The sequence below is a fragment of the Amaranthus tricolor genome, chromosome 4, assembly GCF_026212465.1.
Source record: "Amaranthus tricolor cultivar Red isolate AtriRed21 chromosome 4, ASM2621246v1, whole genome shotgun sequence".
Taxonomy (NCBI): Eukaryota; Viridiplantae; Streptophyta; class Magnoliopsida; order Caryophyllales; family Amaranthaceae; genus Amaranthus; species Amaranthus tricolor.
The window spans coordinates 10579013-10592141 of NC_080050.1; the positions used below are offsets into that span (position 1 = coordinate 10579013).

A 13129-nucleotide genomic window follows, 5' to 3' on the forward strand; every position below is an offset into this window, starting at 1 on the left:
CGAAGATCCAGCATAATGAGAACGACAACTAAATCTAAAACCAATCTACTATAGATGTGTTGTCAAATCGAAGAAACCACTATGAACTTACCCAACGATTTCCAAATAACAACAAAACCAATGTTCATAAGGAACCACTATAGATTTACCCTTAAGAACCCAAAAGTCAAATTCCAAAACCAAATCAAATGTTCATAAGGAACCACTATGGATTTACCCTTAAGAACCCAAAGGACACAATGACCATTTCCAAAATACCAAAACTCCTAAGGAGTAGTTCAAAACCAATCAAGATCAAAATCGTACAGTTTAAGTTGTAATGTCTGAGTTTGGAATAAGGATAATTCGAACTTAATCAAGAATACACTTTACTACAACTCTTGCAAGAATATACTACAGACAATGTTATTTTATTCTTAAGTATAAACTTGTCGACAAGCAACAAAACAGTTTTATAAACCATCAAAATAAAATCACATAACCATTATAATAGTCAACAAAAGTCAATGGTCAAGGTCGAAGTCAATGCCAAAGTCAAGTTCTCTATTTACATGACTTTAACAACAAATGGTCATAAACTATCTAATTAAATAAATAAGTAGTACATGAAATTAGCACATAACCAAGCAATTAGGTACATGGCCAAAAATAATAAAATAATAAATTAAATCAGATTTTAATTCCTCTTAACCTTAATTAATTCACAAAATTCAAATTAACTAGTTTAAGCCATTATTAAATAATAATTTTGTAAAATTAAACCCAAATTCATCAAAATTAATTTACACTATTACCTACTGATTGTAACATATTTTAGTGTTAAAATAATGTGGAAATAAATTAAAATCAATAAATTACAACCAAATTACTATTAATAAAAAGTGCAGATTTTTCAGATTTTCGTAATAATTTAAAATAAAATTATTCAAATCCCGAAAATTAAATTTTAACCAATCCTAAATTAAATCTATGTTATAACACATGATAGAAGATTAAAATAACAATAATATATGCACGAAAATAATTAAAGCAAAATTTACAATATAAAACCGAATTAATCAATTTAAATTTTAATTAATTCTAAACAAGACTTCTATGTTTAATTAAGAAACTAAGTGAAGAAAAATCTAGTTACCTGGATAATTGAGTAAAGTAATAATCTTTAGAACATTAAAGAAAACTCCAAGAAAATCTCTCAAATAATTTGCAAATTAAATTCCTTGAAGTAAGCTTGAATAATTCAAAATAAGTCTTTAAAAGTAGCCCAAAAATATGATAATATTTTAGCACTTGAAGAAAAATAAAGCAAGTATTTTATTATGTTTTTTTTAAGAGAAAAGAATGAGAGAAAGAAAGTTTATGAATTAGTTTATGAATGAATGAAAAATTACATAACAATAGGCTAGTATTTATAGGAGGGGAAAAACCATCCCAAAAGACTTCTCATAATGGCTAAAAATTTATGAGCATTAGGAAGTTCAATCAACTTGAGGAAAAGAAAATGAAAAGATTTGAAGGATGTTTATGCATTCATTCCATTCTAAAATGTACCAATTAATTAAGCATGAATTAGAATCAATTAACCTAATTAAACACTAATTTTACAAGCCTATCATGATAATAATGTAATAAAAAAAATATTTAGTCCTCCTAATTTAAAACTTGTTACCACAAGTTGGTCCAAAAATAAATAACCTAGGACATATAATAGTAGTACATAAATTTAATTAAAATAATATATTAACTTAACAACAACAACAATAATAATAATAATAAAAATAATAATAATAATAATAATAATAATAATAATAATAATAATAATAATAATAACAACTTATGCACATTTTAAATCACATTATAAAGCATAAAAGAGATAGTTATAATAAATCACAAATAATATCATAATAAATTATTTTAAATTAAAGACTAGACTTAAAAAAAAGTAACTAGAAAAAGGAATAAAATGGAAATTATGCCATAGAGAAAAATTTGGGGCATTACATTATGTGTGTAAGTGAATAAAGAGCATGCAATGGAGGAAAATGGGGTTGCTATATCTGGTTGGTTTTAGTTGTTGGGAGGTGATCTTTGTCCCCAAATTGATCTATTATAGTGTAGGAAAGGTTTATCTAAGAAAGTTTAAGGTTTGGGTAAAAATTATTGTACATGTAACAAGTTATGTAACATGTACTTCATGTTTAAAAATCACTTGTATATGTTTATGAAATATTTAATTTATTCTCAACATGGGTAAATAAAGTTTCGAATAAGTATTATAATTATCCCGAAACGTTATGGGAAGTTGCTCAACTTTAAGTTTTACCTCCAAAGTTTACCTTACTTGTTACACTTCATAACTACGTTACGAGTTGACAAATTACTACCATCACTAATTAAATTTTTATTAGTAATGAACAAATATATAAAAATAAATAGGCGCTAAAAACGACTAATGAAATCTCATTAATAATACGACTGTTTTAATTATTCCTAGTTTAATTGCCCCTTCAATACACCATTAAGTGATACATTAACTCCCCCATAAATTAGCAATTAATTATATATTTAATTACCTTTTATTGCATCTTTAATGTTGTTCTCAATATGATGTGTCTTCTTTTGAGTCATTGAGTTACTACCATCACACATAGCTAATTTGATACTTGCACTAATATTCTCCCCCTCAAGGCCAAATATACCTCTATCACTAAAAGTCACCCCTTTGGTTGTCCCAATCAAAACATCAACATAAGATTTAAGTCTTAGCTCCCCCTCAAGACCAAATCCATCAACAATTTTCTTTGTGTCACACCCTTCACGGTAGTCTCCATCCACAAATGTCACTCTCTTTGACCCAAACACATTTCCATCAACACATTTCCATCAACACTTTTGTGGCCTAGGCTACCACAATCAACTTGTAACTCATACAAATTCCTCTTACTCCTTATTCTCTTCATAAGCACAAGACTCCTTCTAATGACTTTCAAAACCCTTCCACTTGCTTTGAAAGTACATCCCTTACTCTCAAGTCTCAAACTTAGGTACATTCCTTACATCACCAAGTCTTCTTTTGACACCTCAATGTGTCTCAATTTCAACCTCACCAATACCTTTTACTTTCACATTTTCATCATTTGGTAAAGTAACAAGCCCATGATCACCATAATTAATCTTTGTAAATTTTTCCTTCTAACAACAAATGTGGAATGAGAAATTAGAGTCTATTACTCATCCCTTACTATGAATCACTCCTCCATCAACTAATATAACCCCATCATAGTCATCATCTCCAACAAAGCCTAGAATGGCATCTCCAACAATTGGTCTTGGACGAGACTGTCTCAATACGAGACGGATAGCCCAATCAGTCCAATTATAAGTTTTTTCAATATGTACTCAGTACTTGATCTATTTAAGGTCATAATTGATACAATTAATGTTAAAATTGAATTTTTTTTAAGTTATAACTGATTATAATTAATCACCTTAAGGCCTGAATTGATCATTCTTAGATCAAAATTGAAATTTTTTATAACAAAGAAGCCTTAAACTTATGATCATTTTCAAGAGAATTCATTAAATCAATTAGCAAACATAATTCGAAATCAAAACTTACTCCACTTTCAGATCCAAGGTAAGCAAACATTACGATTACAACTTTATTTCCAAATCCATTATGAACAGTTGCAGTTGAGGAAAGAACAATATCACTATTATTGATCAATGATTAAAGAGTATAAGTACTCTTTTGTTCCATTAAAACCATAATGTATGCATTGAATAAGAGTACTTGAATTGTGCAATGTTTTAACATATTGATAGTTTTATTGACCATTCATTTGTTGTTTGAAATTCATCTATAAAATGATAGAATAACACCATTTTATTAAACTACAATCTGAAATTGTGAAAACAGAATCATATTTAGTTAGAAATTTGATCAGTTTAACGTCAAAATTGATTACTTATAGGTCCAAATTAAAAAAGTTTATTTTGACTGATAATTGATCTGTTTAAATTTTAATTTAGGCTGAAATTGATACTTTTAAGGTCAAATTTGATAAATGTCCAAAAAATGAAAAAAAACGAGGGTAAGCATGTGATGCTGTTACACGTGCGAATTGGACCGACCCAAATTGATGGTCTTATAATGAGACCGTCTCGTCCAAATTTTTGTGAAAATGAAAATAAAAAACTTTGTACATTTTAAGTAATTCAACTACTCTTGTAAGAGTCCGTTTTTCAAAAAGACGACCTTAAAACAAAAAGTTCACATATTTCTAATACGTCTTTCGAGAGACCGTCTCTCACGACAATTTGTGTAAGTAGATTGAATTCAAATCGACCTACTTTGTAATGGATCAAGTCAGAGTAGTATTTTTCAACCAATTAACTAAACACATTAAGTGGATTAGGATGTTGTTGACCTGTTTATATATAACACAAACCCGAATCAACCTTATCAAACCTAATTTCAAGCGTAATAATAGATTGATAGGTCAAAAAGAAATAAAAATTATCTTTTTTGTAATGCTTTTGAATTAGTTTCGGTTTGAGTTTTCACCCTTGCTGTTTACAATCACAAATCAAATCTACAGTCGTAAGATAAGATCCATCCTCCTAGCGACCGACTCAGCGGTAGGGCCCATGGTGTGGAGGAGATATGAAACCGTCAATGAAAACTCTGATAACAGATTGAGGTATTATCAGCATCGTCAATCGGCCATTATCATTAACACATTTGCTTTATCATGTTTGTATCAAAATTCAAATATATAGCTCAAATGTCAGAGAACTAAAAATGCTCGGTCATTAAAAGAGAAACCTCAAAAATTTGAAAAAATAATCCAAAGAAAGTATTATTAATTGAGCATCACTATTTACCACCCCCTTCATAACCAAAATATTTCTTATTGTGTGAATATAGCAGTCCCATGAATATAGCAGTCCCTTGATTATGCAGCAGCCCTGCGTCCAACACGAGCAACAAACCCATTGCTCACATGAGAAACAGACTGCGAGGAACCACACTGCAGCAAAGAGAAAGCGCACGTTAAAGATTATCCTTGCTTAACTTCAAAGCTTTTATTCCTTTTAATTCATAACGGGTTTCTGACATTCAACAGGCAGGAGGCAGGAAAGCATTAAATATAAATTTGAAGAAACAAAATATATTTGTGTGATGAGTGATGCACTTCATGTATAATCTTTCGATTCTATCCGTGAATATGCACTTCATGTATATTTCTTCATCACTATGAAAATCAACCAATGTAGGCAATTCATTATAATGATCATCACAGGCCCCTGAGTTCACTATCCCAAAACCTGGGCTGTTTAATGCCCAATTCAATTAAAGAAATTAATAAAGGTTCGGATCAAGGGCCCAGCTAGTTTCACAGTTCTACTTGGGATTATTAGCAGTTAATGAGTGAACATTCATCTCGCATACAAGTACAATTTAAAACACTTAATTCTCAAATCAACCAGCAAAACCATAAATACTTTCAGATGTCCACAAGTTACACTGGTGGGCGACAGAATACTTCATAGAGCTTGACCAATTAAAAAAGTGAATGAAGGTTTTAAGTTACATGTGGGCACAATTAAAGCATAACACTTCGACAAACACCATCACGAAAGATGCCACGGCAACCTCAGACAAAAATATTGACGTATCATTACATTGTCAGACAATGTAGGCAAAACTTTACGGTCATTACAGGCCTTTGCATTGACATGTTTGCACACTTTAACAGTAACAATCAATATCACTGGACGTTCTTTTGGGATGCAAGTAAAACTTATTACAAGTCCAAAACTAAATATAAAGAACCTAAACAATAAACCTACTTTTTGAAAGGCATTAAGACACTTTCAAATGTTCAAAACTTACACTAAAGTAACAAAATACTTCTAACAGATCTTAACCAGATAAAAAAATTAACTAAATAAAAGGCTTGAAGTTTAAACAAGGTGGAAAGCAATGAAGTGCAACCACTACAACAGGCAATAGAACTACATTTTTAAAGGCATTAAGACACTTCCAAATGCCCACAATTTCCACTTAAGTAACAATATACTTGTACTTCTAATAGATTTTGACTAGTTAAGAAAAGAATAGAGGTTAAATGTGAGAACAAGGTGACAAACAATTAAGGGTAACCACTTTAGACCTAACATGAGATGCAAAGGCCTTAGACACAAACATAGACGTATCATTGCATAGTCAGACAATGTAGGCAAAAGTTTTGAAAGATCATTACAAGACCGTACATTGGCATGTTTGCAAACCTTATGGTCATCAACCACCGAGTAAATCTTCTGTAGGGACGCAAGTAATATCTCATACATGTTCAAAAAGCTCATCTTAAACCATGAAACAACATTTTGAAAGGCAACAAGACACTGTCAAAGGTTCACAACTTCCACTAGTAAGTCCCAAAATACTTGTAACATATCTAGTCTTATTAATAACATTTAGAAAAATACAAAGATGGCTTGTGCTTAAAAAAGGGCAAATAATGGCAGATCATTAAGCGGAAACACTAGAACAAACACCATCATGAAAAGTGTATAGGCCACATACAATATCATTGCCATTGTTGGACAATGTAGGCAAAACTTTGAAGGATCTTAACAGACCCTTAAGTTGACATTAGTTTATAAGGAAAATCAAGCAGAACAAAGAAAAACGGCATGAAATATTTAAAAAGGCTCCAAAAAACACTTCTTTCTCTTATCACAACGAAAGCCTTAGAGCATAACATAAGCACAATTCAGTTTTATTGGTGTACATTCCAATGAAGGATACTTCAAAAATTCAAGAAACTTACACAAAAAGGTGCATTTGTAAAGAACTGAATTTTTGGTGAATATATAATATTCGCATGAGATAAAACAACTTTAAAAGAAAGGCAAAACTAAGCAAAATTTAGAGTATTATTAGCCTGAAACAAAATATTTGGAAATCCATAAAATCTTAAAGAGATGAGAATATCATGTACCAACATTACCTGTTCACAACGGAGAAAGAGCAGGCGATTTTCTTTCGCAAGAATGGTATCTGAACTTTTGCAGCCACTGCAAACAACATATTCATCTACAGAAAACAAAAATCACTTAACAATTGGAAATGTCAAAACAACACGAACGAAATGAACGCTATTGTAAGAGGTCGATAAATTAAAAGCTAGGATTCAAAAAATCGAATTCACTCCTTAGTCCTTAATCCACAATGATTGTTGCAAAGAATCACAATGTATGCGGAAGAAACATCATGAGAACAATCTAAAATAAAGAAGATAATATATCAAAAGTTTCACTTCAAGCATGCTTTCTTCTATATTTAGGATGCAGCAATACTTACTGGCATATTTTCTTAAGATCCCTTCAAAATTCTTAGGAGCAAATCTTCCCTTCACTACCAAACGCTGCTGTCCATCCAATGAACCGTTTGTTCCCAACTCAGCGAGTAAATAGCTCATTACATGCTCTGGTTGTCTATGCATCCTGCACAGAGTTAACCACAACACATATATGATGCTTTGATGGGAGGAACAAGGAAAAATAAAATAGACATCAAGAATGGTTACATATGAAATATCAGGATCATAAAACTTAACACATATATATTAAATTAATGAAAGTTAAATGCCTTGGGCAAAACATTATAATTAGAAATCTTACAAAAGATCAATTCAAATTCTATTGGAAATTTGCAATATGTACTAAAATCTACATAACCTAAAAACTAAAATATACAGAGATATAACTAGAAACTCACATCTTACAAAGATCAGTAAAATTTGCAAATACAGTCTTCTTGGTTCCTTCACGCATCACTTGTGGGGGTCTCATGACGGTTCTACGCCTGTTTCCAGCTAATTCAGGATTGTTCTCGCGAAGAATATTGAAAACCCTTCCTAAAATCTGCGGTGAGGTGACAAATAGTTCATAAAATCAAAAGCCCCAATAAAAGAACCATCAAGAAATTATACCATGGACTTGAATATAGTACAGCGCTATCAATAAAATTCAAGCAATAAATCATTGATTTTTTAGCAAGATCTATAACAATAATATTTACAAAGAATAGAAACTTAAAAAGAAATGAACTGAAATTCATGTAGAAAACACTTAAAAATATAATGCCACACAATAACAATCACATTTCTTACTTTCCTACGAATCCTTGAGGAAATTCATCTAGACGCATAGTTCAAAAGTTGAAAACAAGATACCTTGAAGCAACTCATCTAGATTCTCTCTTTTGTATTAAATCTTTTTAAATCTTTTAAGAGAAGTGTAGGGAAAAATGAGGAACTACATAGCAACAAAAAATCCAAACTGAAGCAATTATTGTTATGAATTGAACTTACTTCTTCATACTCATAATCTCTGGTATTCCCTTCCCAAGGATATTGAAGTTGTTGCAAGTCATTAGTTTCATCTTCTTGTTCATTATCTCCAACATCAGCTAATTATAAACAACATCACGAATTGAAGTAAAGGCTCAACATTAACTAAAGAAAATCAGTGGGGGGAAATATGATATATCATGTACATAGCTCACCTTCTTCCTCCTCTCCACCATCAGCATCAAACAAATTTGAGTCAACCTGCAAAATAACATTTCAACAAAACGTTGCAACTCAAAAATACACAGCAATAGCAAGTTCGAATGCAACATACTGGTATCTTTTTCTTCTTCAAAGCAGCAATTTCAACTTCATTAAAAACTGTACAAAGTGGAAATCAGAAAATCAGCATCTTGTCTAACACTAATCATGAAATTTTCCATCTTAGTATTAGTATAACAATTTTTCCTCAAACATCTTAGTAACTACTTTCTAAAAGTTAAAAAATTCATATACCAAATTGACAACCCAAAGGCATTAATAAATAGAAGTAAACACATAAAACTATAAGGGCACACAATGCAACAAGCTATACCTATCATGTTCTCAGTCTTATCTGCTGATGGAGCCGCATTTTCATCAGTAAACTCTTGAGTGGTTACCTTCTTCTTCTTTTTCTTTTTTGTAGGATCAAATGGAGCAAGCTGGCCGCCAGAGCACAAATTTTCATAATGACAGTAGATTAAGCATAAAACAAGACAAATATTCGTACAAATATACATAGTATAACAAATTTTCATATTCACGTAAATTTGGATTTCAAGTTTAATTTCTATTTTAACCAAGCAAGCTTGTATTAATTATCTAGCCCAACAAGAAGGCACACTAGGTGCACAAGGCGAGAAATGCATCGAGACTTACGGCTCTATTAGTAGGCTTTTCCTCACCTGGATGAGGCATTTTCAGCCAAGCATGAGATCAAGGCACACAAGGCGCAAAGCTGAGGCGCACTTTATAGTATACTAAAGATAGCAAATGCCTATAATCAACATAATGTAACAGTAACTTTGGATTTTCAAACAGCAGACTGCAATAACAATAGATAATAAAACCAATCTTTAAAACACACAAAATGAGGAACACATAGTACTTGCTAGTATAGTCCAAAGTTTACATCACAATGTAAATCGTAAAAGGGTTTTGAGCCCACCCTGATAGCAACATAGATTGCTTTCAGCAATGACCGCAAAATTGGTTTCGAATTTACGAGACCGCATTCTAAGAATTTTTACTATTAGTCCGACATGATTTCTCAATCTTTATTCTCAATCGGACGATCAAAATATTTGCACGGCACAAGTTTCTCATTCATTTATATTGCGTCACTCTGCAAAAAAAATTTCATATAGAATAGAAGTAATGTTAAAGCCATGAAAAATAAGAAAATTTCCAGTGAAAGATGAAAACCTCAGGTATATTGTAGCTGTTGTCTTCAGACGCCATATTCACTGCAAACCAAGAAAAGCCAAATCATATATGATAATCTTTGTAGAAAACAAAACTAACCTTTTTTTTGAATAAGAAAACTATTGATTACAAGTCACAAATTATATTTAAAGATAATGGCCATATAATTTATACCTTTTTTTCAAATTGGCTATTTGTGGTTTATAGTTTTCTGCCGTTTAATTACTCTGGAAAAAAAAGATGAACAAGTTATTCGTGATTTAGGGTTTTTGTAGGGAATTTTTACCGAGAGATTACAAATACACCTTTATTGAGTAACGATCTCTTATATAGACGGCCTCTATAAAGCCCAACCCAATTTGTTTAATTATAAAAAAATAAGAAATATTAAGGACTATTTAAAAAATTAACTTTCTATATAATTGAAAATTTAATTTCAGCTAGTCTTGGCCAAAAGCGTCTAAGGCTGAGACAACCTAACTCCCAACAGCCCAATCTTCATTATCATCAATTAAAAAAATAGAAAAAAGAATAAATATAATAACTGCTATTTTTGAAAACGGTAAACAAGGAAATTCATAACTTAAACTCGACACTTAGAAAACAAAATCAAAAATATTTGCTCATTCAATTTTTACAAAATCTTTGAAAATCTTCAAAAATTATCAAGAAAATCGACATTTCATCTTCAAAACTTCAAAGATCTCTCTAATGATGAATTTAATGAACAAAAGGATTTGCACATTCAATTCTTTACAATATCTCTGAAAATCTTCAAGAAATTATATAGAAAATCGACATTTCATCTTCAAACTCAAACATTGCTCTAATAGAGGATTTAATGAATGAATTCGATATGAAAATGACTTTACAGACATTACAAAGAGATCCAAACGCGGATTTAATGTCAATTTATATATTACAATTTTTATTCTAACATGTTCAATTTGAACTTAATGCGTTGCAATAACTCTACTCAATCTGAATGCTTATCTTTCAATTGATAATTAAAAATTACAAGTTCAAAATTGAGTTAGATTATAAAACATCAATTGTCATTTTATATGTCACAATTTTACTATTACATATTAAATTTGAACTAAATACTATACAGTACATCTATACAATTTGAATACTTATTTTTAAAACGATAATTGAAGATTATAAGTTCAAAATTGAGTTAGATTATAAAACATCATTGTCAATTTATATGTCATAATTTAAATATTAACGTATTCAATTTAAACTAAAACATATACAATATCTTTATAGACTTTAAATACTTAATTTTAAAACGATAATTGAAACTTATACGTTCCAAATCGAGTAGATTATAAAAAATCAATTGTCAATTTATATGTCATAATTTAACTATTAACATATTCAATTTGAACTATTTGCAAATATATACAAACATGTTTAACAATGGTGAAAACGTAATCTTCAATCCCACGACTACATTACAATTTTTAGGGTTTTGTGTTCTTGTATGTCTTCTTCCTCCAATCCAATTCTCTTTGCAAGTAATCTCTAATCCTAAATTATTTTAACTATGCTTTGAATTAATTTCTCATTTTTTTATTTTTGTAAAATCACAATCAATAATCATGAAAAGCTACTAAAAAGTTATGGTTGAACTATTTTAAGGGTTTTGAAGAGGAAGAATCAAAATCTTTGAAAAAAAGGCAAGAATCAAGAGGAAGAATAGTAATCATAAGAGTAAGAAACAAAGATGGCAAGAATCAAGAAAAGAAATAAAATGGAGAAGGAAAGAAGAGAAAGTTTTTATAATGGAAGTTAGAAAAAATGAGGGAGGTGTGACAAAGAAAATTGAAAAAAGGAAGGAAAGGGAAATGTTGCCAGTGGCAAGATCCAGGGTTCAGAGCTCCATGAGGCAACCAACAAATGGACGAAATTTCGATTTTTACCTTCAATTTACATTATAAAATAAGTGTTCAATGCTCATCACGACTAAGAAGGAGTCATGGGCATTTTCCAGGATTGGCAAAGGGGTAATAAGTTCAAATTTTAAGATAAAATGCGGTTAAACCAAGACAAACTAATTTATGAGATAAAAATTTATTTGAAGACACATTCATCACATAATTTTCCTCCGCCACACCTCAAAAAGAAAAAAGACTTCTTTAAAACCCAACACCATCACAAATTCACACAGACATCACAATTACAATTACATCACAACATATTAAACGAATGAATATTCCCCAATATCACAATCTCAAAAAAAAAATAACATAAACACATTTCAATAAAAGGACAAAATAAATAAAAATCACAATGCCTATTAACTCAAAGCATAAAAACAAAATAACCTAGAATGCCAGAATTACAAAAGTTTGAAACTTAAAAAATTTAGAAGCTAATATAAGCAAAATTGAACACAGAATGTAAAAAAGAATGAATCTTTATAAACCCCAGTTCCTAGTAATCTTGATGAGTTGACCCGGAAATGAACAAAGGTCAGTTACAGGAAATGAACCAAGGAAGAAAAAAAAACGGAAGTATTACGGTGGAAGCAGAGAACATTCCGGTAGAGAAAAGAAGAAACAAAATTAAGATTAAGATAAAATATTATTAGAACATATAGATTAAGATTAAGACTGAAAATACATTAAAAAAATCAAAATTTTGATGTTTAGGGAAAGCTCACTGACAGCGACGCAGCCGGATAGGTGGACCTGCGGCTCACTGCTGTCAATAGAGGCTGGAGCAGGCGGCGACAGTGACGGTGGATGGGGCAGGAGACGGCAGTGGCAGCAGTTTTAGGGTTTTTGTTTTTAAGGGTTTTAATCTTTAGAGAGAAGAGAAAATGAAAGTTATTGAGAGAATTCTAACACTGAAATGTCGCGCGCTATCCCATCAGCATCAACCCAGATTTTCGAAATTTTAAGGGCATTATTATTTGTCGCCACCCTTTTCATTTTATCGCCACCCCCTCCTAATGAAATTATGAATTTGCCCCTGATTTTTAAAAATTTACAAATTTGCCATTAAGTTAATAAATTTTCATTTTCATTTTTTTTTAATTTTTTTTAATTATTTTTATTTATATTATTATTGTTATTATTATTATCATAGTTATTATTATTATTATTATTATTATTATTATTATTATTATTATTATTATTACGGTTATTATTATTATTATTATTATTATTACGGTTATTATTATTATTATAACGGTTATTATTATTACGGTTATTAATAATAATAATAATAATAATAATAACATTAATAATAAAAATAATAATAAAAAAAAAAATTAAAAAAAAAATATC

At 30.2% G+C, this 13129-nt stretch overlaps 1 protein-coding gene across 3 annotated transcripts; it reads right to left on the reverse strand.

Moving 5' to 3' along the window:
* Positions 1–4729: 4729 nt before the first annotated feature.
* On the reverse strand, positions 4730–12707 carry LOC130810466 (eukaryotic translation initiation factor 2 subunit beta-like). 3 transcript variants are annotated; one of them, XM_057676538.1, is made up of 11 exons: positions 12506–12706; positions 10005–10057; positions 9831–9871; positions 8959–9067; positions 8698–8744; positions 8579–8624; positions 8385–8482; positions 7790–7935; positions 7373–7515; positions 7020–7105; positions 4730–5033 (listed from the first exon to the last, which is right to left on the reverse strand). In XM_057676538.1, the coding sequence occupies exons 3-11, from the start codon at positions 9864–9866 to the stop codon at positions 4959–4961; spliced, it is 786 nt and encodes a 261-aa protein (XP_057532521.1). In that variant the 5' UTR covers positions 9867–9871; positions 10005–10057; positions 12506–12706; the 3' UTR covers positions 4730–4958. The 3 variants fall into 3 exon arrangements, with proteins under 3 accessions (XP_057532521.1, XP_057532523.1, XP_057532522.1); XM_057676540.1 differs by having other exon boundaries at positions 12502–12706; XM_057676539.1 differs by lacking the exon at positions 10005–10057 and having other exon boundaries at positions 12506–12707.
* Between the last annotated feature and the right edge of the window lie 422 nt (positions 12708–13129).

What these genes read in the sequence shown, in the direction of transcription:
- LOC130810466 (XM_057676539.1), bottom strand. Translation starts at nt 9,866, where the DNA reads ATGGCGTCTGAAGACAACAGCTACAATATACCTGAG. An exon ending in ACAGCTACAATATACCTGAG is followed by an intron (nt 9,068 to 9,830) that starts GTTTTCATCTTT and finishes TCTGGCGGCCAG; the next exon opens with CTTGCTCCATTTGATCCTAC. An exon ending in GATCTTAAGAAAATATGCCA is followed by an intron (nt 7,106 to 7,372) that starts GTAAGTATTGCT and finishes TGTTTTCTGTAG; the next exon opens with ATGAATATGTTGTTTGCAGT.